This window comes from Colletotrichum destructivum, chromosome 5 (genome assembly GCF_034447905.1).
Source record: "Colletotrichum destructivum chromosome 5, complete sequence".
Taxonomy (NCBI): Eukaryota; Fungi; Ascomycota; class Sordariomycetes; order Glomerellales; family Glomerellaceae; genus Colletotrichum; species Colletotrichum destructivum.
Window position 1 is genome coordinate 4,353,603 of NC_085900.1, and position 25,501 is coordinate 4,379,103.

At 54.7% G+C, this 25,501-nt stretch overlaps 7 protein-coding genes across 7 annotated transcripts; 3 read left to right on the forward strand and 4 right to left on the reverse strand.

The window, feature by feature from the left end:
• Positions 1 to 1,264: 1,264 nt before the first annotated feature.
• CDEST_08863 (uncharacterized protein) lies at positions 1,265 to 4,940 on the reverse strand. Its single transcript, XM_062925022.1, has 3 exons — positions 2,620 to 4,940; positions 1,683 to 2,563; positions 1,265 to 1,629 (listed from the first exon to the last, which is right to left on the reverse strand). Exons 1-3 carry the CDS (start codon positions 2,795 to 2,797, stop codon positions 1,504 to 1,506), a joined length of 1,185 nt encoding a protein of 394 aa, XP_062781073.1. The 5' UTR covers positions 2,798 to 4,940; the 3' UTR covers positions 1,265 to 1,503.
• CDEST_08864 (uncharacterized protein) lies at positions 3,553 to 3,975 on the reverse strand (the record flags this gene model as incomplete). Its single annotated transcript, XM_062925023.1, has 2 exons — positions 3,553 to 3,612; positions 3,694 to 3,975. 2 exons carry the CDS (start codon positions 3,973 to 3,975, stop codon positions 3,553 to 3,555), a joined length of 342 nt encoding a protein of 113 aa, XP_062781074.1.
• Positions 4,941 to 6,030: 1,090 nt separating the features above from the next.
• Positions 6,031 to 11,886, forward strand: CDEST_08865 (Putative AAA+ ATPase domain, ABC transporter type 1, transmembrane domain-containing protein). The gene is made up of 14 exons (XM_062925024.1): positions 6,031 to 6,715; positions 6,768 to 7,305; positions 7,385 to 7,614; positions 7,721 to 8,006; positions 8,075 to 8,308; positions 8,359 to 9,152; positions 9,202 to 9,757; positions 9,822 to 9,945; positions 10,001 to 10,072; positions 10,124 to 10,239; positions 10,300 to 10,921; positions 10,978 to 11,058; positions 11,120 to 11,494; positions 11,563 to 11,886. Exons 1-14 carry the CDS (start codon positions 6,491 to 6,493, stop codon positions 11,792 to 11,794), a joined length of 4,485 nt encoding a protein of 1,494 aa, XP_062781075.1. The 5' UTR covers positions 6,031 to 6,490; the 3' UTR covers positions 11,795 to 11,886.
• A 1,681-nt stretch (positions 11,887 to 13,567) lies between these two features.
• CDEST_08866 (Putative WD40/YVTN repeat-like-containing domain superfamily, lactonase, 7-bladed beta propeller) lies at positions 13,568 to 15,322 on the forward strand. Its single transcript, XM_062925025.1, has 3 exons — positions 13,568 to 14,072; positions 14,171 to 14,279; positions 14,394 to 15,322. Exons 1-3 carry the CDS (start codon positions 13,845 to 13,847, stop codon positions 15,230 to 15,232), a joined length of 1,176 nt encoding a protein of 391 aa, XP_062781076.1. The 5' UTR covers positions 13,568 to 13,844; the 3' UTR covers positions 15,233 to 15,322.
• Position 15,323: 1 nt separating this feature from the next.
• Positions 15,324 to 17,938, reverse strand: CDEST_08867 (Putative ancient domain protein family). The gene is made up of 4 exons (XM_062925026.1): positions 17,650 to 17,938; positions 17,354 to 17,580; positions 16,630 to 17,299; positions 15,324 to 16,577 (listed from the first exon to the last, which is right to left on the reverse strand). The coding sequence occupies exons 1-4, from the start codon at positions 17,898 to 17,900 to the stop codon at positions 15,449 to 15,451; spliced, it is 2,277 nt and encodes a 758-aa protein (XP_062781077.1). The 5' UTR covers positions 17,901 to 17,938; the 3' UTR covers positions 15,324 to 15,448.
• A 2,016-nt stretch (positions 17,939 to 19,954) lies between these two features.
• Positions 19,955 to 21,750, reverse strand: CDEST_08868 (Putative D-isomer specific 2-hydroxyacid dehydrogenase, catalytic domain, ACT-like protein; the record flags this gene model as incomplete). The annotated part of the gene is made up of 1 exon (XM_062925027.1): positions 19,955 to 21,750. Exon 1 carries the CDS (start codon positions 21,656 to 21,658, stop codon positions 19,955 to 19,957), a length of 1,704 nt encoding a protein of 567 aa, XP_062781078.1. The 5' UTR covers positions 21,659 to 21,750.
• Positions 21,751 to 23,301: 1,551 nt separating this feature from the next.
• Positions 23,302 to 25,495, forward strand: CDEST_08869 (Putative Arf GTPase activating protein). Its single transcript, XM_062925028.1, has 2 exons — positions 23,302 to 23,586; positions 23,655 to 25,495. The coding sequence occupies exons 1-2, from the start codon at positions 23,466 to 23,468 to the stop codon at positions 25,292 to 25,294; spliced, it is 1,761 nt and encodes a 586-aa protein (XP_062781079.1). The 5' UTR covers positions 23,302 to 23,465; the 3' UTR covers positions 25,295 to 25,495.
• The last annotated feature ends 6 nt before the right edge of the window (positions 25,496 to 25,501 follow it).

Below are 25,501 nucleotides of genomic sequence, written 5' to 3' on the forward strand. Positions count from 1 at the left end.
CGATGCCAGGCACGTTGTGATCTCTGACAGTCCTTGGCCACGGCATCGGCAACGACACGGCTACATAAGCAGCTTAGCCAACTGCCCGGCCGCCACACAACCCCCCCGGCGCGGCCATGTATTGGCTGGTCCACGCTCGATTGGGAAGGTGAAGGGGTTTCCTGTGAGAGCGGGAGGGTCGCCCAGCTGGTGTCTAGTTCCGGTGGGGAAGACAAACCGAGACGAGTGAGATGATGCGTACAGAGTAAAGAGCAAGGAAATGTCAACAAAAGTCAAGGAGAAACTTTGCCTTTTGACTGAACCCATTCAAGATACTGTAATTGCGATTAGCAACCCGCTTCGACCAGGGGAAGGGGGGAAACGACTCGTTCGTCCCAGAGACAAGCCGGACCAAGTCCCTTCCTCGGACAAGCGAACCGTCCAGGCCAAGACACGTCAGGACCACACTCAATAGGTTTAACGGAGACGCGCGTGGTTGTCTTGCCGTCTGTTGGTCGAGAGAGGAGGTTGCTTCGGCGGTGGAGGTGCGGAGAGCTATTGCACTACATAGTAGGTACCTAGGTAGGCACTTTAAAAGATTGGCCAGGGGTTCGCCTTGGGGGGCCCGGCCATGTTTAATATGTGCCTTATCGCCTGCCAATCATTGCCCTCACGTGCTGGTGGGAACGTGCCGGCTCCGGAGCTGAGACCCCGGCCTTCCCTGGATATGCCCCTGCTGCTGTCACCAGCACTCCGAGTCCACTAAGCTGGACTTGACGTGCTTCACCGTCGAAAGTCCATGGCACATTTCTTCGCGCGCAACACACACAAACACACACACACATTCTCTCTCCATCCTTCGCACCAAGATTTGCTGGGAGCACTCATTTGGCTTCGATGCTCGCTCTCAAGATATCACAAATTGTCACGAGGAGATATATAAGGCGTTAATCACTGAATAGAATTAACAGCGTCGTTTTTTTTCGCGACACAAATCTATGTAAGCCCCCGACGACGATAGCTGCTCCTCTTGGTCTCATATTGCAGAGCGCACCTTTTCACCCAAATTGTCCTATAGAGTAAGGACCATATTTCCCAAAAGGGCGTGATTTTTATATCCCTGATACTTTCGTCCTAAGAGTGGCAGGACCTCGCGGCAAGCCTGTGCCAAGAACACACTCCCGTCCCTCCTCACCCCCCCCCCCCCCCCCCCTATAAAAAAAACCCTTTCGTCTAAAGCAATTGGACAAACGATGAGATGGGAGCTGCTTTACTCAGATTTCAAGTGAAATCTAGCCAGCTGAGCTGCGCGCACACCGCGAAGCAATCATTGTTTCCCACTCTTCATTTGGCCGTATTCGAGACATATCGATAACACATTTGGCAAGCAATTGATCTAGCGTAATTGATTGACTTCGGTTATCGAGCCCGCCGGGCTCGCTAGGTATCCCCTATTCGAAACTGACTCGGCCCCCGATCCTTCGGCGCAGGCACCAAGAACCAGACAGAAGCGCCCGCTCCAGTTTACTCCGCATCAGCCGACTCCTCGTCACGTCCGGTAAGGCCGGTGAGCAATGAGAGAGGGTTGTTCTGCTGTTGCTCGCCCTCAGCCGCCTTGCCACCACCGCCACCAGCACCGCCACCAGTGATCTATTTCTTGATTAGCATCATCTTTCGATACAACGACCGAGGTGAGTACTTACACTCTCAAGGATGGTAGAGAGAATGTTGTTGCCGTCCTGCTGAGCGTTGTTTTTGTTCTCCTCCGCAGCCTTACCCCCGGCAGCCGCGCCTCCCTCGCCGCCGGCATTGTTCTTCTTTCCGTTGTCCTGCTGAGCGTTGTTGTTCTCGTTGTTCTTGTCTGCACCCTTACCCTCAGCAGCCGCGCCTCCCTCGCCGCCGGCATTGTTCTTCTTTCCGTTGTTTTGCTGAGCGTTGTTGTTCTCGTTGTTCTTGTCCGCAGCTTTGCCTCCGGCAGCCGCGCCACCCTCGGCGGCATCACCATTGTTCTTCTTTCCGTCGTTCTTCTTGCCGTCCTTGTCGTTGTTCTTGCCGTTATTCTTGCCGGCGTTGCCACCAGCGTCCGCGGTTCCGTTTTTCGCAGCGCCACCCACACCCGCAACCGCGCCCTCGCCGGCGCCCTTGTTCTTCTTGGCTTCGTCGTTCTTCTTGCCCTCATCCTTGGCGTTCTTTCCCTTGTCTGCATTTTCATTGCCGGCCGCCGCGCCATCGGCAGCGTTGGCGGTACCGTTGTTGGCGGCGCCGCCTCCACCGTTGTTCTTCTTGCCCTTGTTCTTCTTGCCGGCCTCTGCGGCCTCCTTCTTCTTCTTGCCCTGGGCCTTGGCCTCCTTATCCTTACCCTTGTTCTTTTTGCCCTTATCCTTCTTGTTCTTTTTGCCCTCGCCGCCGGCGTCGGCGGTTCCGTTGTTGGCCGCTCCACCACCGGCAGCTCCGCCACCGGCCGCGTTGCCGGCCCCGCCGGCGGCGGCGTCGCCTGCCTTGTCCTTCTTCTTGGCGGCGCCGTTCTCGGCAGTACCCTCGGCGGCATCCTTAGCGTCATCCTGAGCACCCTCGGCAGCTTCGGCTGGTGATAGAAGTCAGTCAAGATGTAACTAAGGGTTGGACGAGTTTGGCACATACCTTGCTCTTCCTGCTGGTCGTTCTTATTCTTGCCACGACGAAGCTTGGGTCTGACGTCGGCTTGCGGCGCGAGGTTCATGTCCCTGATAGGAAGCGACACGGATCGCTCATTATGGGTAGGGAGGGCAATAACCTGGGCAGCGATGGCCGCAATCGAAAGGAGAATGGAGCTCTTCATCTTGGAAGGAGTTCTTGAAAGTCTCTAGTCAAAGAGGTGAAGTGTGGAAATGAAAACGATGACGAAATACGACAACTAAGGGACGGGTTCACAGAACCGGAGGGAATGGGAGAATATGAGAAAGAAAAAGACACTCAAGGAACGAATGGACCAGCCAAAGTGAAGGAACTGAACCAGATTCAAAGTATTGTTGAAGACTTGAAAGCTTCGAGGGAAGAGAACGAAAGAAGGGACAGGTCCGGCTGGGTTGATATAGACTATCAGCCTAGAGTGAGTGCCATTCGGATCCAGATCCTTCGGAACAAGCTGCCGCAGGTTAAGCATGCGCATATTGCCATGATGAGGTCACAATGCCAAGAAATCGAGACGTCTTGTCAAACATATGAGGCGAACACTATCTCTCGCCCAATACCACTATGTCAGCCATGTCACAGACTGCGATCCATCGCAAGGGCAGTGCAGGCCTGGTGGATCCAGGGGAGTAGGGACCTTGGTTTGAGAAAAGAGGCGTGATGGGAAATGGGAAGAGGTGTGAGCGAAGCATCACGACGAAGGCCCGTGTCGTGCCAAACTTCGGAGCAGCCGTGAGCCGGGGAATGCGGAGTCGAGGTCCCAAAAATAAGAAAAAAGAAGGCAAACGTCAGGGAAACCAGGTGTGTGTAGCCGATTGATGATGGGCGTCGCTACCGTGCGTTTGCGGTTGATGGTGCCGGCGAAGACCATGTAGGGCGACTGGTGATCAGACGGATGGTGATTCAGAACAGCTCCGCCGTGGCGGATTCCAGAGTCTGTTCCTCGGCGCTGAGGACTTGAGGCTAGCGGAGGTGGAAACGGGTTCCGGCTCCAGCGTTGGTGGATTGTTGGGGAGGCAGTTAGACGCCGTCGCAGCCACTTACACACAACAAATCAACGATGGTTCTGCGCTGGGACACGAAACCCAAGGTCGTCCCTGGGTCGTGTTCCTTGAGCGTTGGTGGAACAGCCATGGAGGGGTCGGGCGGCTTGATCGGAGGACAGGTTGTCAAACCTGGGATGAAACACGACCAGCGAAAGCGCCTAGCTCGAGTCGCGAACGCGTCTTCTTGGTCTTTGTCGACCTCGCGTTGGCTCCTGTCGTGCTGGACTGGGTAGCCAGCCTGCCTGTCCTGAGCCGGGATGGTGTTTGAGAAGATGAGCATGGCCGGAGCGACAAAGTCTAAAGCTCAGGAATGCGACGATGCCCCGTGAGCTGTTTCCTGGCAAGCAGGGACATATCCTGTAAATCAGAACCGGGCTAATGGGTGCTGCAGCACAAACTAGTGCTCTAGAAGACAGTATTTGCATGATTTACAGGAACCTACGACCTTTTTGCTAGGTCGGCGGCAATGATGGCCACAATAGGGCTTGCAGGCAAGAGGCTCCCCGCGAGCTTGAATAGTGAGCCGTAACTTCATGTCCTTATCGAAATGGTTACATCCCTTGCTTAATTCCATGTGCTCGCGGCATCATTTTTGAGATTAACTCGGAGGCTTTTTCGACTGAGGTAATGCTTGTTTGTTTAGGAGTTGGGCCGCGGGTTGCGGCAGCTGCGCCATTCCGTCCCTTTCCATCCCGTCCGTTCCCATCCGTACCCATGCATTCATACAATAAATGCTGAGGGCTAGAACATAAGGCGACGTTGGAAGTCGGCAATCCCTGGCAAGGCAGTGGCTCGAGAGTCAAGGTCAAGAGAATTGGGCGGCGTTTCAACTGGTGCATCGGATTGCCAAGTTTCTTCGTCTCGAGCAGATTAACACAGTTGGACGATGATCGTCGCGTGGTGTGGCTGAAGGTGTCAATAACAGAGCAGGGTTAATAAGACCAGAGATCTGCTCAGTGCTGGCGATTATTCTGACCTTGACTCCCGAGTCTCAGAAATATCTTGATCCTGAAGTTCGGAGATCAAGGCCTTCCCTCCAAACCTCGGAATCTCAGGCGACCACAGCCGGAGATCACTGGGGCTGGCCCCGGGGTTCAGAATTACAGTAAAAGCCAAGCATTTTGGCGAGGAGAATCAGGGGATGAACGGATGTGCTGTGATCCTGTTTGGGATGGGAATCATGGAGAAAGGAGGCGGGAGAGCGATGATCGGCGAGCCAGAAAATCAGACAGTGTCACAGAAGTTGGGAGATGGAGGATAGCGGATGGTGCATTGCTTTTTCCCCACGAGACAAGCCAGTCGCATTACTTCGGCGGAAGGAGGGCCCATCCTTCTGCCCCATTGATCCATATTTTCCTTCCTTCCATGCCGACTTTGGGTCAGTCTGGTCAGTCTGTGAGTCGTGACAACTGGCAAGTGCGAGAGGAGCAGATGGACTACGAGAGGACGGTCGAGACTGACCCGACTGAAAGGAGAGCCTGGGGGGGGGATCCATAGGCTTCCCGTCTTGGCAAGTCCACTCCAAATCCAAATCCAAATCCAAATCCAAATCCAAATCACGTAGCTGCTCACTCTTTTCCTTTTTGCATCAACAAAGTACGTTCAAATCACGTGGGCGATGACGAGTCCGCATTTCAGATTTGGTCAGGTCTTCCCTCCCATCTGTATGTCACCCGCACTCGGGCATGAGAACACCACCAGTATCTGTGCGTTGAGTGCCACAGTAGGCACAGCGTACCAGACGGACGGTATTCCAAATGACTCCATCCCACACACACGCCTGTTTTGCTTTGAATCGTGCAAGTCTACATTTAGCAACGATAGACACAATCGACCGACTTCAGACGGAACGATGATGCAGCAGTGTACCTCGGTCGGTACCCCTCCCCGCTTACGGAGTACCTAGTGGATAATCTACCTCAGTACACTACACGGCACATCAACTCTCATACTACATTACCACTCATAGCTACCTCACACGGCACTGACCACAGTCATCTCAAGTGTCATTGGAGTCATCAGTCATCTCATCGGCGTGAACTCTCCGACTCAGACGGTTCCACGGTCAGACGCGATGCGCCCGTCGGCCTCCAACCTATCTAGACTGTTCTGTTGTCGGTGCGCCTGCACATTTAACTCTCCTCCAGGCTCTGGTGCCTATTGCATCGGATCGCAGCGCGGAGGTTGAGTCGTCCGATGCACAACAGCAAGACTGCTGCAGGTTGTTGCCTTGGGCCGATCCGGATTCCGTCCCTTCTCTGTCGACTGACCGGTAACCGGACTCCCAGTTCTCCACCACACCTTGTTAACATGGACTGTCATCTGGTCCATCAGTCGCAGATGAGACCGAATCCGCTTTAGGCATTTCACAGGGTGGCTGTGCCTGGGATCGATCTGCTGTGCCGCACCCCGAGACTGGGAGCGCCGTCAATCCGATTGGCACTACCAACTAACTCGTCTACTCGGATGTCCTGCCTAAGGTTGGCATCTCCAAGTTACGACCGCCTAGACGCGAATGGCACTGGCAGTGCGGAGGGTTTTCACGCCGTTCCATTTTCTTCGCAGTCAGCACTGCACATTTCCAAGTCATGCTTATAAGTGCAAGCGTGCCGCGAAAGCACTTTGCAATTCTATCCGCAAGTTTCTCAACCTTGTGATTTTGACAGAACCAAGTCAAAAGACGTTACATTCGGTCCACGTTTTGTTTGGAGTATACCATTTGATTAAAATTGCCTCACGCTCTGCATCTTGAAACACTATCAGCGACAGACAAGAGGTCCGGTCCCCGCTCGACCATGTGGGTCCCACCGCCGGCTTGCCCTCCCGGAATGGACGACTCGCTCGGCCCGTGGGCCGGAGAGTCGTGCCGGGGCGGCTTCGACTTTACGCTACTGTTCGAAGAAGCCGTACTTGCGGTTCCCCTGCACTCCCTTCTCCTGCTTGTGCTCCCCACCTGTGCCATACGCCTGGCAAGGTCCGATGTCAAGGTCGTCGCCAGTACCCTGCGCTATATCAAAGCTGTTAGTTGTGGCAAACTTGCGTCAATGCTACAATGGGCTGACGTGCCGAAAGTGTGCATTCATCTGTCTGGTTGTCCTCAATGCTGCGCTTCTCGTACTTTGGACTACCACGCCCCGTGGCGCCATCCTCCACACGCGTGCGACCATTCCAGCCGCTGTGCTCACTCTCGTTGCCTCGCTCGGGTTGGCTTTGCTGTCGTGGCTGTCACATGAACGGTCTGTGAGGCCGTCATTCATCCTCTCGACCTACCTCTTCGTGTCAGTCCTGCTGGACACCGCCCGTGCTCGCACCTTGTGGATGATTGGACCCCACCAGACCATCCCCGCCGTCTTCACATGCACCTTGGCGTTGAGGGCTGTCATGATTCTTCTAGAATCAACAGAGAAGCGGCGTATCCTGGTCCCGCAACACAAAGGATACTCCAAGGAGGTCACTAGTGGCACCTTCAATAGATCCGTCTTCTTCTGGCTGACGTCGCTCTTCGTTAACGGATATAGAAACATTCTTCGGTTAGATGACCTCTACCCACTGGACCCGAAGCTAGCCTCGGGGCCTCTATACAACAAACTCGCCGACGCGTGGGACAAAGGTAGAGAACGAACCTCCTGCCCTCCCGCAGCTAAAACACTTTGTCCCGCGGACTAATTTATCTTGCAATTAATCAAAAGTCCCGAACAAGACCGTCCCCGGTACTTTGTTCAGTACCTGGCTCCGTGCATTTGCGGGCCCCGTGTCTGCCGCCATCGTCCCGAAACTCTTCCAGATCGCCTTCAACTACGCCCAACCATTTCTCATAGACGAGGCTATCCGCCTGGCCAGCCAGCCGCAGGTGCAGCCTTTCAACAACCGTGGTTTCGGCTTGATAGGGGCCTACGCCATCGTCTACACGGGCATTGCTGTGGGTTCTAGCCTCTTTCGTTCTCGCTTCCCTCATTGTCATTGTTCTAGGCTTTTGGCCGCTCCGGAGACCCTTCAATCACGAGCGCTAAACACACGGTTCGCAGGTTTCAACGGGTCAGTATGACTGGCATAATCAACGTGCGGCCTCGGTGACGAGGGGCAGTACAACGGCACTTGTTTACAGAAAATCGCTGAGACTTGATTTGACTTCGCCGAATGTCAGTCCATCGGGTGCTTTGACACTGGTTGGGACCGACACCGAGACCATCAGTCAGGGTATCACTCAACTGCATGAGATTTGGGGAGGGCTCTTGGAAATTGGGATTGGAATATACTTGATCTATAGGCAGCTCGGCGCTGCCTGTGCTATGCCGGTTGCCTTCGTTTTTGGTCTGCCAATTCTTTCTTCTGTTCTTTGGGGCCTCTGGGCAACGCAAGTGGGCTAACATCCTGAGCAGTTGTTCTCATCGCCACGGCTTTTCTTGCCGTTCCGACCGGCAAAGCGTCAGCAGAATGGATCAAGGCTTCACAAGACCGGGTTTCGACGACCTCTAAGACATTGGGAAACATAAAATGGCTCAAAGTCTCTGGCCTCAACGATGCGGCTTTCTCTGTCATCCAGAAGCTCCGTGATGCAGAGCTCAAGGTGTCGAGAAGATTTAGGATCTTGCTTGGCGTCTCTATGATGTTTTGTTAGTATAATCCTTGAGTTTGCTTGGAAATCGCTGATGATAGATTTAAGTGATCTGTACCCCAATTTGGTCCCCGATTCTTACTTTTAGTACTTTCGTGGGCACAGCTGCTGGAAGTGATAACACTCTGACGATTCAAAAGGCCTTCACGGCGTACTCTCTCCTGATTTTGGTGAACCAACCTCTAGTGGGCATTGTCATGGGGTTGCCTATCCTCGCAGCTGCCATTGCTTCTTTCCAGAGAATACAAGACTTCTTGAACGGAAAGGAGCGAGCCGACAACAGAATCACGACAGGCAACAGGTACAAAGGAGATGACAAAATCTCCATAGGGGAACTAGGTCCTCGGAGCACCGAAGGAAACATCGTGCCATTGGAAAATCTCGAGCCCTTGGAGATTCATAACAACAACTCTGCTGGCTTCAATCTAGCTGCAAACATCATCGCTTCCATTCAAGGATCGTTCTCGTGGTCAAATGATTCCAACACTGTCATCGACATCGACAACTGGAACATCAAGCGAGGGGCCTTTACCTTGGTTCTGGGGCCTGTTGGGTGCGGAAAGTCGACTCTTCTCAAGGCTCTCCTCGGCGAACTTTCATCATTCAAGGGGACAATCCACACCAACTTCTCTGGCATCGCATACTGTGGTCAAACTGCGTGGATACCAAATGATACGATACGGAGTATCATCGTCGGCCATACCCCCTTTGACCCGTCATGGTATCAGACAATCATCAGAGCCTGTGCTTTGGAGCAAGATATCTCTAGCTGGCCAAACGGAGAGAACACTATGGCTGGAACTAAGGGAATTTCCATGAGTGGCGGACAGAAACATCGTTTGGTATGTCTTCCTTTAGTCTATGCTGTTTCCAAACCTGACAAACTTCCAGGCTATTGCGCGAGCTTTGTATGCAAGGAGCGAGGTGTTGCTTATTGATGATGTATTCAGCGGGTTAGATTCGGCCACTGAAGACATCATCTTCAAAAGTCTTTTCGGTCGGGACGGCTTGCTTAGGAATACTGACACGACAGTTGTCCTAGCATCCTCTGATTGTATGTTCTTTGATATTTTTACTTTGTCTCGTCGTTCTTCTGACCCTTGGTGCGCAGCGCGTCGAATACCATTCGCCGATGAAGTCGTTGTCCTCGGTGAGAATGGCCGGATCATAGACAACGAAACAGCTGCTAAGCCTGTCAAGGGCCAAAATTATCGGAAGAGAATATCCAATTCAGCCGAGTTTTCGAAAGCTGCATCCCCTCGAGCAGGAAACCACATCGACAAACCACCAGCCATAGTATTGGGCATGCTCGAGGACCAGACGGACTCCACGCGCCAGCTTGGCGACTGGGGGATGTACAGCTTCTATGCGAAGGCAGCCGGATGGTTCAGCTTGTCGGCCTTCGCTAGTGCCATGTTTGTGTTTGCCTTTTGCGATTCTTTCCCAGGTACAGTTTGCGCCAGTCCTCTATTACTGCAATTAATTCCTAGGCTAATATGGGATAATTGCAGAGATTTGGCTCAAGTGGTGGGCGGAATCGAATGAGACGAGACCCAATCAAGACCTTGGCAAATGGCTTGGTGTGTATGCAGCTCTTGGGGTCGGATCTGTGGTATCCGTCCTGTTTGGCATGTGGTAGGTCTAGAGATTGACTTGTATCTCTGCCTCCATCTCTGACCGCTCATGCTAGGCAACTCTTCATCGTCATCATCAACAAGTCCGGCGTTTATTTCCACAGCGTGTTGCTGGACACAACGTCTCAGTAAGCTACAGAGTTACTCTCCAGCTCATTGGTCACAACTAATGATTCCAGTGCGCCAACATCGTTTCACAGTTTAGTTGATAGTGGTATCACAGTCAATAGATTCAGCCAGGACCTCCAACTGATCGATATGGAACTACCAGCCGCCGCGCTTGGTCTAGCCATAGGTTCGTATTTCCGCCCCTCTCACAGCAGACTCCTGTCCGTCTAACGCCGGTCCCATCCAGGCGTAGCCTTTGGCGTGGCCCGATTTGTAATGATCTCCGTCTCTTCCCGCTATATGGCCATTATTCTTCCCCTCCTCATCCCCTTCTTCTACGCCCTTCAGCATTTCTACCTCCGTACCTCACGCCAGATGCGTCTCCTTGACATCGAGTACAAGGCCCCGCTCTACTCCCAGTTGATTGAGACACTTGAAGGTCTGGCAACCATCAGGGCGTTTAAGTGGGAAGATGACTTTGAGAAGACGAACATGCACCGCCTGGATAATTCTCAGCGGCCCAGTTATCTACTCACTTGTCTCCAGCGTTGGCTGACATTCTCCGTGGATATGGTCATCGCGGTCATCGCGCTCGTATTGATTGTGCTGGTCACGACCCTGCGAGAGCAGATTGGGCCTGGGTTTGTTGGCATTGCGCTGACCAATGTCTTGTCTTTCAGCGGCACGGTAAAGGCGATCATCACGTCATGGGTCATGTTGGAGGTGTCACTCGGCGCGGTTGCGCGGGTGAGAAACTTTGCTTTGACTACGAGACCTGAAGGAGATTCCGATAACTGTCTCACTGAGCCGGAAGAGGAGTGGCCCAGCCAAGGGGCGGTCAAATTTCGTGGTGCAACGGCGTCATATTCGTGAGTCCGGAAAGCGGTTCGTGTTTAGACAAGAAGGGGACTAAATGATAAAACAGTTCATCTGGCCCCATTCTTAAAGGGGTCAACTTATCGATCCAGCCAGGACAAAAGGTCGCCATATGCGGGCGAACAGGCGGGTAAGCTATCCCTTTCTACTCTACAAAATAATCCGGTAAAGGCATCTGACGTCCGTCACAGCGGAAAAAGCTCTCTCATCCTCTGTCTCCTCCGCATGATGGACCTGGATTCCGGCTCCATCACCATCGATGGCGTCGACGTCTCCACCCTCCCCCACGAATACGTCCGCCGCAAGCTTGTCGCCGTGCCACAAGAGTCGTACATCTTTGATGGGTCAGTCCGCTTGAATATCGACCCCACTGGGACCGCCACGGACCCAGAAATCGAGAAAGTCCTTGAGAAAATACGGCTCCGGGATAAGATCGAGGAGCGAGGAGGTCTTGACGTGGTCATTGACGACAAGTTCTTTTCCCAGGGCGAGGCGCAGTTACTGGTCCTCGCGAGGGCAATGCTGAGAAAGGGAAAGGTACTGATTTTGGACGAGATCACCAGCAGGTAAGTCCATGCCGGCGTCTCCTTGTCAAACGGAGGCTGGCTTGCTTACTTACTTACATGCGCCACAGTCTAAACGAAGAGTCGAGCCGGATCGTCGACGAGATAATCCGGACGTGGTTCCGGAACTGGACCGTCATCGTCATTGCACATAAGCTCGAGTCGATCTTGGATTTCGACCGGGTCGCGGTGGTCGATGCCGGTGCGGTGGTCGAGTTCGGCGAGCCCAGGCAGTTGTTGGGACAAGCGTCGGCCTTCAGCAGGCTTTATGAGCACTTGTCGTCCGCTTCCGATACGAGCTAACAGGGTGCCAGTCGAAGGGCGTGTAAGGCCGTTGTAGGATGCGGAAGTTAATCACTCCTCCGTTTCGTGTTGTATCAGTAGTAATAGAAGCCCATCCTCTCTCATCTCTCGAAGAGTTGTATAATCTGAGAGGGATGCCGCCACCGTTTTCAACGTTCCCGTTGAACCTGGCATACATTGCCCTCTTCTCGGCCCCGTTCAACATAGTGTAACCCGAGGATTGCTCCAGCCGGTCTTGGCTACTTACAACATGTTGCTATGCGGGCGGTGCCTTGGGAAGAGGTAAATGGGGAGACGGTCACCGTGGGAGATATCTATTTTGAGTTCCCCAAAGGCTCTCTTTCGACGACTTATATCACCATTCAATGAAGGCAGCGGTCTGAACCAAGTCACATGTCCAACTTCCCGCTCAGGGCTTCAATCGAAAATCAGTCAAACAGATTTCAGCCTAAAAAGTTTGTGCCAAACATCGCTGAGACAAGGGGGCGAGATGACGAAAACAGGCCGTTTCTACACCGGTTGTTATGTCGAGACTTTCCTTCCAGCCGGTTCGAATAATGTCACCAACAAGGAGGTACCTGCCCATCAGCTCACACGCCCGTGTGGTACAGACAGCATACTGAGCACCTGAAGCTTCTCACTCAGGTGATCCGGGACAACTGAGCATGCTACCAGAAGATGGGCTAACACGGCTGGACTATCGAAATTAGCAGGGGACGGTCACGTCGAAGATGTGAGGCTTCGCGAAGGAATACTCCAAGTAATACGGCGAGACCAAGGAGCCTTGATGAACTCTTGGACTGTTTCTACGACGTATGTGTCCTTAATGATTTCTACATTGGCATCAGCTTCCCAGGGCCCCTTCTAAACGTGGCCTTTATCACTTTGGTGCTCGCTCGTCTTCGGAGTATGGTAGGGTCCACCGTTTGCCTCTCAGCGCTTGGCCCGTAGCTGGAACCAAAGCCTGGCATGAAGCCGTCGCCAAAACGAGTTACTTGCTCAGTGGATAAAGGCCGAGGCAGGACGCGATAGCAGAGAACACTGTGGTGGGGGAAAACGACGGGTTTGGGAAAGAGGCTGCATCCACATGACCGGGTTAGCCCCGGAAGCCTGAGTAGTTTGACAGCCGGGGTGCCGGGGCGGGCTGAGTCTGACAGCCCCGAACGCCCCTCCATTCGGGCGAACCGCGCTGGCTGATTGGCCAGTCGCGATCGTGGCTATCGAGCAGCCGAAATCTCGTTGCCGCGGGCAGTGAGTAGAAAAGGAATCGCCGAGGTTCGTGTCATTGTCGGCCGGCGCCCGGGCCAGGGGCAAGCGTCCTCTCCGGTTTTCGAAGCGCCGCCGACTCGACTCGGGATCGAAGATCCGGCAGTCAGCGCGGGGACCGAGACAAGCGTCCCACTCACTGACCGTAGGTGTCGTACGAGCTAAACCGACAATCCACTTTTGCTGAGATCAATCGTGAGAGACCGGCGCTGGATATATACTCCATCGTCCGAGCCCCGTGAAATCATAGTTCCCCCGATAGGAGGGAAAGAAGAGAAGAGGTGCTAAACGCGGGGGAAGAACACTCTGCCGGAAAACAATCGTCCCTCTCTGCCCAATTACCGCCCACATCTCCCGAACGGCCCCTCCAAAATTGCGGCGGCTCCACATTGGAGCTATCAAAAAGCGGGTCCATTCCCTTCTCCATGCACCGTGCCCCTCGTCGTTCCGGGGTTCAACGAGGGGCAGCAGCAATAGCTCCCTCCTCCCCCCCCCCCATGATGCAAGGTACATACATCTTCTCATACTTACACCTTCGCCTGGATTTCTTGCTGTCTTTCAAATCTTTCCCCTCTTTCTTCCCTTTCACATGATTCTCGCCCTGGTCTTATAAGCTGCAGGCATCGTGACTTTCTCTCAGTGACAACTCGGGGTTGCAAACCTAGAAGCCCAGTGAACCTCGGCGCGACTCTTCCGACTTTGACGCAACTTTCGGTCTCAGCTTCTCCGACGGACGTCTTCGCAACACTCCGTTCCTCGCTGCGAAGCAATTTCCGCCTGGTCCATGCTGCCGCGACCGATTCGCCTCCTCGCAACCCTCAAGACGACACCCTCTACAGCCAGGCTCTTCTCGACGACGTCCAAGATGCCTGTCCACCACCTCATGATCGGGACCTGGACCCCGCCGGGCGCCATCTTCACCGTCGCCTTCGACGACGAGAAGCTCACCCTCGAGCTCGTCAAGCGCACCGAGATTCCCAAGGACGAGCCCATCTCGTGGATGACCTTTAGCGTAAGATGATGATGCGACCTTGGGAGTTTGGCAGTTGAAATGATTATGCTCTGGGCCGGGAGGAATCAATTGGCTTACACGAGGTCACGACTTGACAGCACGATAAGAAAAACCTCTACGGCGCCGCCATGAAGAAGTGGTCCAGCTTTGCCGTCAAGAGCCCGACCGAGATCGTTCACGAGGCATCTCACGATATGACCCATGATCGTAGGTTTCCCCCCTCCTGCCTCATGCATGCTCCAGGACACCCATTCGTATCCGTTCGCATGGCATTACTCCCCTCGTAGTATCTCGACTAAAACAACAACACTCCTCACCCAGCAAACGCCGCCCTCTCGACGACAAACACCCGTGCAATCTTCCTCCTTGCAGCCCAGAAACCCCCCTACGCCGTCTACTGCAACCCATTCTACAAGCACGCCTCCCACGGCAACATCTTCGCCGTCTCCCCCACCGGCGGCCTCCGCACCAACGTCCAGAACTACCCTTACGACCCCAACTCGGGCATCCACGGCATGGTCTTCGACCCGACCGAGACCTACCTCTACTCAGCCGATCTCACCGCCAACAAGCTCTGGGTCCACAAGAAGCGGTCCCCGGACGCCCCCGAGCTTGACCTCGTAGGCTCCGTCGACGCCCCCGACCCGGGCGACCACCCACGCTGGGTCGCCATCCATCCCACGGGAAAGTATCTCTACGCCCTCATGGAGGCCGGAAACCGTCTCTCCGAATACGTCGTCGACCCCTCCACCCGCCTTCCCGTCTACACCAATCGCTCCTTCCCGCTCATCCCGCCAGGCATCCCCGGCGCCAAGACCAAGATGTACCGCTCTGACGTCTGCGTCCTCTCCCATAGTGGCAAGTATCTCTTCGCCACGGCTCGTTCCAACAGCTTCGACGTCACGGGCTACATCGCCGCCTTCAGGCTCGACGAAAACGGCCATATTGAGAGGCAGATCTGCTTAAATCCCACGCCTACCAGTGGAGGCCACAGCAACGCCGTCAGCCCGTGCGACTGGAGCGACGAGTGGCTTGCCATCACCGACGACCAGGAGGGTTGGATCGAGATTTACCGCTGGCAGGACGAATTCCTCGGCCGAGTGGCGAGATTGCGTATTCCTGAGCCCGGGTTCGGAATGAACGCCATTTGGTACGATTAAAGATGGGCGAAACGAGGTTAGGATATGAAAAATGTCCCTATCGCATAAAGATTTAGCAAAATACATAGAATACATATACACTTGCATCCTTTAGTCCCCATGATGGCACTTCGTGGGACATGATACAATATCGGATGCGGTAAAACGTGCAAGCGCTCAATTTACTATCCGGTATCATACAGACGCACTCCGCCTATGAGAACCTACAACATCCACTTAAGATTTGTTTTTCCTCTTCTTCCTCCTATTCTTCTTTTTACTCGCTTGTTGACTGTTGTTGGTGCTTTGTGCAGTGCTAGACGCACCATCGCCGTCATTTTCTTCGCCTTCGGAATCGTGACCGGAAGACTGCACACGGATCTGGCTCGTCGTCCGGGACCGCTGTCCCGAAGACCCCTTAGATCCGGCCTCGTCGGAATCCGAGCTAGCGGCCTGGATAATGATCTTCCGCACACCACTGCTGGTCTCAACCACATTCTCGCTGATGCTACCGCTTCGAACAAGAGGCCGGCGCTTGGGCGTAGCAGATCCTTCTTCAACGATGCTCGCCACGCTTGTCGCGCTGCTGGCCCGGCCGGGAGAGACGATAATGGTCAAGTCTGCTCGGGCAGCTTCGGAATTGCCGGTTCGCGTCACTTCGGAGCTACCATTTTCGGGAACGGTCGGGGGCACGTTTAAGTCAGGAGCATTCTTGCCATCTTCAGCATCGTGACCACCACTTGAGAGCCTGACCTGGGTCTCGCTCCTACCCGCCCCGCCATAACTCTTACGGATCGCGTGGACACCGCCCTTTCCGGTGAGCATAGGACGCACGAGAGGTGTGTGTTCGTCTGTCTCATCTTCCAGCCTGTCTTCGCTCACGTCACCGGCCACGGAGGCGGGGCGGAGAGCCGGAGAGGGGCTGTGAATCTGGGACAGAGGCACACCAGTCGGAACCGGCTTGATCTTGACTGTCGTGGACTTTGTGTTCTTGGGATTCGAAGCGCGATTGGAGGGTCCAAGGTGCTTGAGATGCTGCTTAGCCTCGTCAAACGTGGCCTTGACTGGAACAGTAGAAGAAGTCATGCGCCCGTCCGGACCGGCAGAGCTCCTTCTCATCAAGAACGTCGTCCTCGGCGCACTACTAGAAAGATTCTCCGGGGCATCGCTGAGAGCACTGATGGATCCGTTGCGTTCATACGGGGGATGCGATTCTTCGCCAAACTGGATGAGATCGCCGTCCTCGGGAATAGGCCTCGGGGAAGGTTGTCCAGCCCTCTTGGGAGTTCTCGCTTTGGGAGCAGGAGTCATGCGACGAATGGCCTTGTGTACGTCAATGTAGACATCCGACTCGTCAATAATTTCCCTGCTGTGTGTTAGAACGGTTTCGTAGTCAGACGGTAGGGTATGTAACTCACTCTCCAATAAGTTCCTCAATAACGTCCTCGAGGGTGACAACACCAATGGCACCGTAATCAGCACCAGGATATTCGGAAACCAGCACCATGTGGGATTTGCCCTCCTGGAAAAAGTTCACAATATCCAGGCAGCTGGTCTCAGGACGGGTCTCGGGCAGCGTGGCCAGGGGGAAATCCTTCACCTGCAAGCAATCTTCCGGGTCGTACGTGATGAGGATCTTGACCAGGAGCATGCCGACAAAGTCGGTCGGTTTTCCGGTTGCGTGAATGGGAATACGGGAGTAGCCTTCGGACAGAATCTGGTCCATGGTCTTCTCGTCAAGAACAGTATCCTCGGCCATGATGAAGACATCGTCCATAGGAGTCATGACATTCTCGACGGGTTTCTCCTTCAAATCCAAGACAGCACTGATGATGGTAACCTCATCTTGGTTCAGGCGTTCACCAACTTCGCCGAGGGACTTGTGCAGTGTGACCAGGGTCTTCAAGCCGCTCTTTTTGTACACGGTGCCGTGGTCCTCGCCGAGCGCCCAGTCGAGAAGCTTAGCCGTAGGCCAAGCAATGGGCGCCATAAGCCACATGAGCAGTAGAACCGGCTTGGACATATAGCCACCGATTTGAAGACCGTATCGAACGCAGACCGATTGAGGAACAACTTCGCCAAAGATGACTGTGCTAGTGCGTTAGTCGATGTAGAAATGCGATGGGTTCTTCTCTCACGTACCAATAAGCACAGTGCTGCCGACAACAGCCTCGACACCTCCACCAAGACAGCGATCCAGTACGACGGGCAGAGACTCGTTCACAATGACATTGGAGAGGAGCAGAGTCACCAAAACCCAATGCTTTCCCTTCTTGAGCAGATTGTAGACGCGCTTAGCGTTCTTGGACTGAGATTCGTCGGGGTCGCCGGCAAGGACTTGGAGGTAGATGCTGTCTTGTCCCATCAGGCTAGAAGCCAAAGTTAGCAAACGGGGATTGACAAGCCGGATGTAAAATATGTAAGTGAGGCAGGCTTACGCGATGGTCAACCCGGCAAAAGCACCTCCAAGGAGAACGAGGGCGATGGAGGCGCCCATGAGGGGCCAAAAAGAACTGCCTTCGGCTTCGGGCTCATTGTCAGGATGGGATACGGCGCGTAGGGGCGCGGCGGCGACGGAAGACACGCCCAGCGTCAGGGCCTTTGTAAGACCCAGGACGGCGGTGCGGAAGAGACCAAAACCGCCGGCATTGTTGGCCCGTGGTGTCGGGGCGAGTCCCCTTGTGGCCATAATACTCGACTCGTCAATTGAGAGATCGTGTGTCGTGAGAAGAGACGTGGAGTGTGCGGAAAAGCAGCGAGATCAAGCGCGCATTTTATGTGGCGGACGCGGGCGACGGGCGAGAGAACGGGGCAAACTCAGGGTGCCAATGGTAAGGTGCAGCGGTCCACTGTGTTTACCTGCAGCTGCTTGTGCGTACAGGTGGGCGAGGTAAGGCGAAGGCGGGCAAGAGCTCCACCCACGAGCCAAGATCGGAAGACGAGTGGGTATTCGGTGTGGATAGAGCCTGGAAGGATTGCAGTGCGGTTGGAGTGGCGGTACCTAGCTGCGCTACGAAAGCGTGGGCAGGTTAGGTAAGTTATGGATAGGGGATCGAGGACACAGGAAAGACTTGACGGATGATATCGATGATGGTAGACTGGATGGATGGGAGACGAGCAACCGAAAATCGCTAGGAAGTCCAAGACAAAAAGTGATGAGAAAGATAAACAGAGGAGGAAAAAGGTGCGATGGAGGTAATTGTACAAAACAGTAGGTACTTACAATACCTACCTACCTTACCTGGTAGGTAGGCATGGAGGGGAGCTTTGCTTCTTTTTCTGCGGGTGCTACCTCGGTAAGCCAATCAAAGGCTCCCGTGGCGCACAAGCTTGGCGTCATCAACGGTCGAGGGGGGAGGCGGGCTCTTGCAATGCGAGAATGATGCATCATTGCCGCAGAGACCTTGGGGGCACTCCGCACTGGCATGCAAAGTCGCCCACTTCAGAGCCTAGAAAAGCTGTCATCGGCACGTACTTTTATCGGCTATTCGGAATGGACAAAGTCTGTGGGCGCTCACGCGTCGTCTCAGCTGCCCCGCCATTTGCCTTTTCTTTTTTTGATCGCGACACAATGTCTCGTCATTCTAATGAACGGGAATTGTGCAAATCCGGGGTAGAGTTGTGCAGTATTAAAATGCCGGGTCAAAATCAATATGTCATGCTTTTCGTGGATCGTGATATCCGTATACAGCAGTTCCCTCACATGAACTGAAGATCAGGGCCTATGCCTACCCAGGCACATGCTTAAATCTCTGCTCGGTGACATTGGGCTAGAGCTCGACCTGGCCATGAGTAGTAGGTAGCTAATGCTCCCTGCCACCGTCGCGCAGTGCGAAGATACATGCCTAATCCTAGTGCCTGTACTGACCAGACGTACCCACGTGCGCAACTGGCTCGCAGAATTTCGATTTCTTAGTGCAGGAAAAAAGAAACTGAGAAGACAAAACACCGACACCAACGTCCATGGTGAAGCATCCAGCCCTATGACACGTCAGTTGTCGGCCACGCTGTCTAATCGGCCAGCTGGAAGCCCGAAGGATGGCCCATCCGTGTCGACATCACAGCACGAAAGACCGCCGTCAGGTGTCCATGAGTCGTAGTGGAGGACCCTGCGTCCGCCATCTCAGACTTTTGAATTGGCTTTGACCCTTCCTCGATAAATCCTCCGCGCCCTTCGATTTGTGCATTTGCAGAGAACTTGCATCAAGGTCATCAGATTCGTACGTGGACTGTGAGTTGTCGCAGGAGTTGCACCAACAGGAGCGAGCGATGCATCCGAGCGGAAACATCGCAAACAACACCTCTTCTTTGATTTCCTCTGCCGCTATCCGAGTCGTCGCAACACCAAGCAAGACAACTTGTTGAACACGAAAGCACGGCAGCACGTCGATTTGGGATAGTATCGCTGAACCTTAGCTTGCCTACCTAAGTGGCCGGGATTACTGCTATCATTAATCTAGGTCGTTAGGCACAAAACCTGCCCGCCCGTGATTGGTCCTGCAGCAGTCCCCAGTTTATCTTGCCATGTTACCCTCCTAACTGAGCTTTCCCACTCGCCAATACCATCGCAGAACTTGCTAGTATCCACGAACTCGTGGGGGTAGGGGACTCCATCACCCCCCAGATCATGACTCTGCTTTCCTGCAGGTCCTCAATCACTGGCAAAGTGGCACTCAGGAAACGGTAGAATTCACGTGTTCTCGTTCTAACCCCCACCAACCTAGATACTCCTCTTCCTCCTCATCACAACCTCACCAGGCTCACGTTCAGAATGCCCTCAGCTTGCTGCAAGTCATCCACCACTTCACCGCCAATTTCTCCCCTCACACCCAAAATCATGAGGGCCTCATTACCCCCCTCCGCCTTCTTCTCCTCTCCGTCCAGGCTGGCCACCTGCATGAAGGTGATGTTGATACCATGCCGGCCCAGGACCATTCCTACACCGCCAATCTTACCCGGCTCGTCGTAGTTGTGCAGCACCAGCATGGTCCCCTGCGGCTGGAACGTTGCGCTGAACCGGTCCAGCTTGGAGATGTATATACTCTGTCCCGACACATACCCCTCGATGACCTGCTCTCCATCTTCACCGTGCGATCGTAGCGTCACCATGCTGGCATACGCAGCGTCCTTGGCCTCCCCACTGTGCGTCTCGCTGATGATGATGCCCTTTTGCCTGGCCGTCAAGCTGGCATTCACAATGTTGACATCGCGTCCGCCAGAGTCGCTGATGGACGAGACGAGGCCCTTCACCAACGCGGCAAACAGCGGTCGTGTGTTGGATGTGCCGGCCAGGTCGCCCTGGTAGATGAGCTCAAACTTTCGACCACCTACCATGCCGCCCCTGCCGCCGACGAAATGCTGCGTGTACAGACCGCCCATCTTCTCGATGAGCCGTACAAACGGCTGCAGCTTGCGATACTCCTCCGGCATGATCAATGGCGCGTTGACGGCTGCCGTTGGTAGCCCGCCGCGGAGGATCTCGGCCACTTGCGTACAAACATCCATCGAGACATTCTCCTGCGCCTCGACCGTTGACGCGCCCAAGTGCGGCGTAGCCACCACCTGGGGATGTCGGGCTAGTTGAGCGGCGATCGAGTCGACTTTGACGGGCTCCGAGGTGAAGACATCGAGACCAGCTCCGGCAATCCATCCCTCATCCAAGGCACGGAGAAGGGCAGCTTCGTTATAAACACCGCCTCGCGCAACGTTCAAGACCCTGGCAGTCCTCTTCATCTTTTGGAATTCATTCTCCTTCAGCAGATCCAGCGTACTTGCCATCAGCGGAGTATGTATGGTCAGAAAGTCCACAACTGGCAGCAGGTCCTCGAGATCGGGCACAAGCTCAACGTTTGCTTGGCCGGCGATCTCTGCGCTGGCATATGGATCAACCGCCTTCACCGTCATACCGAGACCGATGGCCATCCGAGCAACCTTCATCCCTACCTTGCCCAACCCGATGATACCGAGCGTCTTGCTGCCAACTTCGACGCCAACGAGCTTGCTCCTTTCCCACTTCCCCTCCTTCATCGTGGTATCTGCACGGCCGACGTTGCGTGCCGTGGCGAGGAGGAGTGCGATTGTGTGCTCGGCAGCCGCAAGGATGTTACCAGAGGGTGAGTTGACGACAATGATGCCTTGGCTAGTGGCTGCGTCGACGTCGATGTTGTCCACGCCCACACCAGCTCGTGCCACGACGCGGAGCTTTTTGCCAGCCGCAAGCACAGCCGCATTCACCTTCGTCTCGGATCGCACTATCAGCGCATGATAGTTGGGGATGGCGTCGACGAGATCTTCGGGGGACAGACCGGTACGATTGTCCACCTCGTACTTGGCCTGAAAAAGGGCAAGACCGTCCGAAGAGACCTTCTCAGGTACGAGAATCCGGAGTCTGTTGGAAGACAAGGACGGCACCGTCGAAGTGATCTTTTCGATTGCAGAGGGAGCCATGTTCGGCACAGGCACAGAGTAGTGTACAATAACACGTTCAGTTGGTCGCAGTTTAGTTTGAAGCCTGACGAAAACTGACCAGCACAGAAAGCTGAAGGTTGGAACTGAGGAGTACTAGTGCACAAAGACTGGCGCGCGACAGCCGTCTAGGTTTATATACAAAGCATCCCCCGCATGGACAGGACTAACTGGACATGTCTGATGGCAAAGATGCTACGGCTGCCGGAAACTCGCATGTCGGAGTCCGGATAGCAGGGGAAAGGTTCCGATATCTCAGTCGAGCGACATTGCGCCTCTCTACAGATTGGGAGGGGGGCTGGGGCGTTTGGACGACTAATGGCATGTGCTAATGGAAGCTGGGTGTCCGATGCGGGCGATGACGCCGCAGGGCGACCTACCTCGAGCAATGAATCCTGCCTATGGAAGAGGGAGGATCCGTTGGAGAGGGTATCAAGATGCGACGGATTAAGGTGTAAGTCGGACGCGAGGAGCGGAACCCCTCACTTCCCCCACGTTCGCCTAATGCACCGGCATCCCGCCCCCGCAACTCAACTGGTTAGCCTCTCTCGCTCTGCAGTATGTTTGCGGCCATCGATGCTGGCTGGTCCTATCCCGAGCAAGCGCTACCGAAATGTCCTTGAGTTTGATGAGCCCCGAAGCTGACTGCAACACATACACGACGTGATAAAGGGGGGGAGGGGGTCGATTTTGGATGGCGTTGCAGGCCTCACGGTTGTTCCCTCAAGCTGCGACCCGGATCCTGGAGAAGGAGATGGTGGGTGACCGTCTCCTTCAAGAGAGCTGCGTCTGTTATAAGAAGAAACTAGATGCTGCGGTGTGATTATGAAAGATTCCTCAGGACGCGCTTACGGGCTACCAGGTTTCCTAGTCAGTCGGACCGGTTGGGTCGTACTTGTATCGGGCGCCTATGAAGCCCGCCACGTCAAGCATGGCGAGCCAATCTTTTGTAGACGAGTCGGATTTATAGCACAATTGTTCGATCCGATATTTTACTCCAAGGACGCTATGCGACAACACGAAGTTTGAAGCTATGGCACGGTCGCTGAAGGCAAGCCAAATTGTTGGCGTCTGCTCGCGTAGACCCAGGTCTTTGCAAAGAGTCCCGTGCTCGCCCAAGCTAATACGGAGCTGCTATTGTTGGGTTTCTCAATTCTTTTGGTTCTTCCACGCATGATTCCCATTTTTCCAAACTCTACTGACAGGGCCTAAGCGCAAGGGTTTTGATGGGGACAAGGTTACTCGGGACCGCGGAACAATAACCGAGACATTTATATGCTGGTCTCACAGAATTGAATGAAGAGGAAAGGGCAGCAGGGGTTTAATCGAATTTGTTTGTTGGTAATGCCAGTGTGAAGCAATCGTGCTTGTTGCTGGAACCACGAGCACAACTAATACGAGCGAGCGATGTCAATATTTATGGGCACCTGCCAAATAAGACGGGCACCTGCCAGCGCAACTACCACCCTTTTCGTCGATGCCCCGAAAGAAAGAACCCCACATGTACCCCCGTCATCACTGCCTTAGGCAGGGACAGATTCCACGGTATCGACCTCCAGTTGCCCCTTACCTGGCCGGTATCAGCGCCGCGTGGGTACTCTATTTCATAATATTAATCCCAGGCACATGACGGTCAACGTCCAACTGGTCAACTCAGCGATCTTGCGGTCCTCCTCCCCTTTTCCCTCCGACTGCACCTACCACGAGCTCGCTCGCTCGCCGAATTTAGATACCATCCGTTGCAACTTATTCAAACCTTGAACTCGCACATACACAAACAGAGGCCACCATGTCACGAAGACCGCCGCCAAACCCCGCTGCCGAGAGAGCGGCCCAAAACCAGCTGACAATCAAGAGTCTCTTGAAGTTGGAATCCAACAAAGTATGCGCCGACTGCAAAAAGAACAAGCGTAAGTCGAGAGGCAAAAATCTCTTTCCAATGCCCCTCGGTCTTTCCACTGACGCCGCCATGTTGCAGATCCGCGATGGGCTAGCTGGAATCTCGGTGTCTTCATTTGCATCCGGTGTTCGGGCATCCACCGTGGCATGGGTACGCACATTAGCAGAGTCAAGTCTGTCGACCTCGATTCCTGGACCGACGAACAGCTCCGAAGCATCCTCAGCTGGGGCAACGCCCGCGCGAACAAGTACTGGGAGGCCAAGCTGGCTTCTGGCCACGTCCCCTCCGAATCCAAGATCGAGAACTTCATCCGCACCAAGTACGAGCTCAAGCGATGGACGATGGACGGCCCCATTCCCGACCCCGCCAGCCTCGATGTCGACGGCGACGACGATGTGCCCCTGAGTCTGGTCAAGGAGAAGCAGAACGTGGAGCGAAGGGAGTCGGTTCGCAAAGGTTCGGTTGGAAACTCGGCGGCCCCTTCCAGGAATGTTACTTCCCCACAGCCGCAAATCGATCTCATCGGCGGCGATCCGATCCCCAGAGCAAGCACAGCTGGTCCGCAGACCGGAAAAGTGCCCCCCAAGTCCGACCCTGCGCCTCCCAAGGCCACGAGCACTAAGGATTCTCTCTTGGGGCTGGACTTCTTCGGCGAGCCCGCTGCTCCTCCACGACCCGCCAGTACCAACAACACAGGCGGCATGGGAGGAACTTCGCGGCCAGACCTCAAACAGTCTATTCTGTCGCTCTATGCCTCGGCTCCACGACCGCAACCCCAGCAACAGCAACAGCAACAACAACAACAACAACAGGCCCCTCAGGTCACCGGCGGGGCTTTCGGAGGCATGCCCTCTCCCACCTTTGGACACCAACAGCAGCAGTCGTTTGGCGGCATGACGGATGCCTTCAGCAGCCTCAGCTTCTCCAACACCACCAGCCCTAAGCCGGCCCAGGCAGACCCGTTCGCAAGCTTGGCCAGTCCTAGCAATAGCAACAGATCACCGCCGCCCGCGTCGAACAATGCGTTTGGCGGCCTCAGTGGTGGTAGCTTCTTCGACTCGAAGCCGGCAGCATCCGCGCCGTTAACGCATCAGAAGCAACCTTCGAGCAGTAGCTTTGGCGGATTTGGCTGGTCCAGTTCTCCTGTCCCGGCCCCCGCCCAGCCCCAGCCGAAACCTACTCAACCAGCGTCTTCCATGGGCGACCTTTTCGATCTGTCTGCCCCATCCCAACCCGCCGCTGCCCCTAGCAAGCCCTCTCCTACTCCCGCCGCCTCCTCCGTCTTCAACCTCTCCTCGAACCAAGCCAAGTCACCGCCTCCCGCCGCCAATCCGCCCGCAGCCGCTACGAGCACGATCAGCTCAGGAAATTGGTCAAACTCGGATGTCTGGGGCTCCAACGCCTGGAACACCCCCGACACAAACAGCGCGGCTGCTGTGCCTGCCGCCAAGCCTGCCGAAGCACCCAAGTCCGCCTTTGGAGGAACCGGTGATTTTGGTGGATGGGGCTCGTCTGGGGTGTCTTCTGGACTGCCTACTGGATCGTTTGCCAACACGCCGATTGTGCCCGGCTCTTCTGGTGGCTTCAGTGCCGCGCCCAAGGTTGCGGCCGACGAGGAGTTCGGTGGGTGGACCAGCAGTGCGGAACCCGCGGCCGGTGCCGGATCTGCCAAACCTGTCGGAGGCAGCGAGGACCTCTTTTCGAACGTTTGGCAGTAAATTGCATTGAACGTTGGGGAGCTGGTGTATGCAAGACCAGGCCCGGAGGTTTGCGTCGGCCCAGAGATATTCGGTGAGCAAAGTGAGGAAAACATGCCTGACAGAGCGGATATCGTACGGGGCACATCTGTCATTCGATTGCAAAGCGTCATAGATGAAACAATTGGCCCGAAATTGAGGCAAGAGCCTAAATTCACAGTACAAATG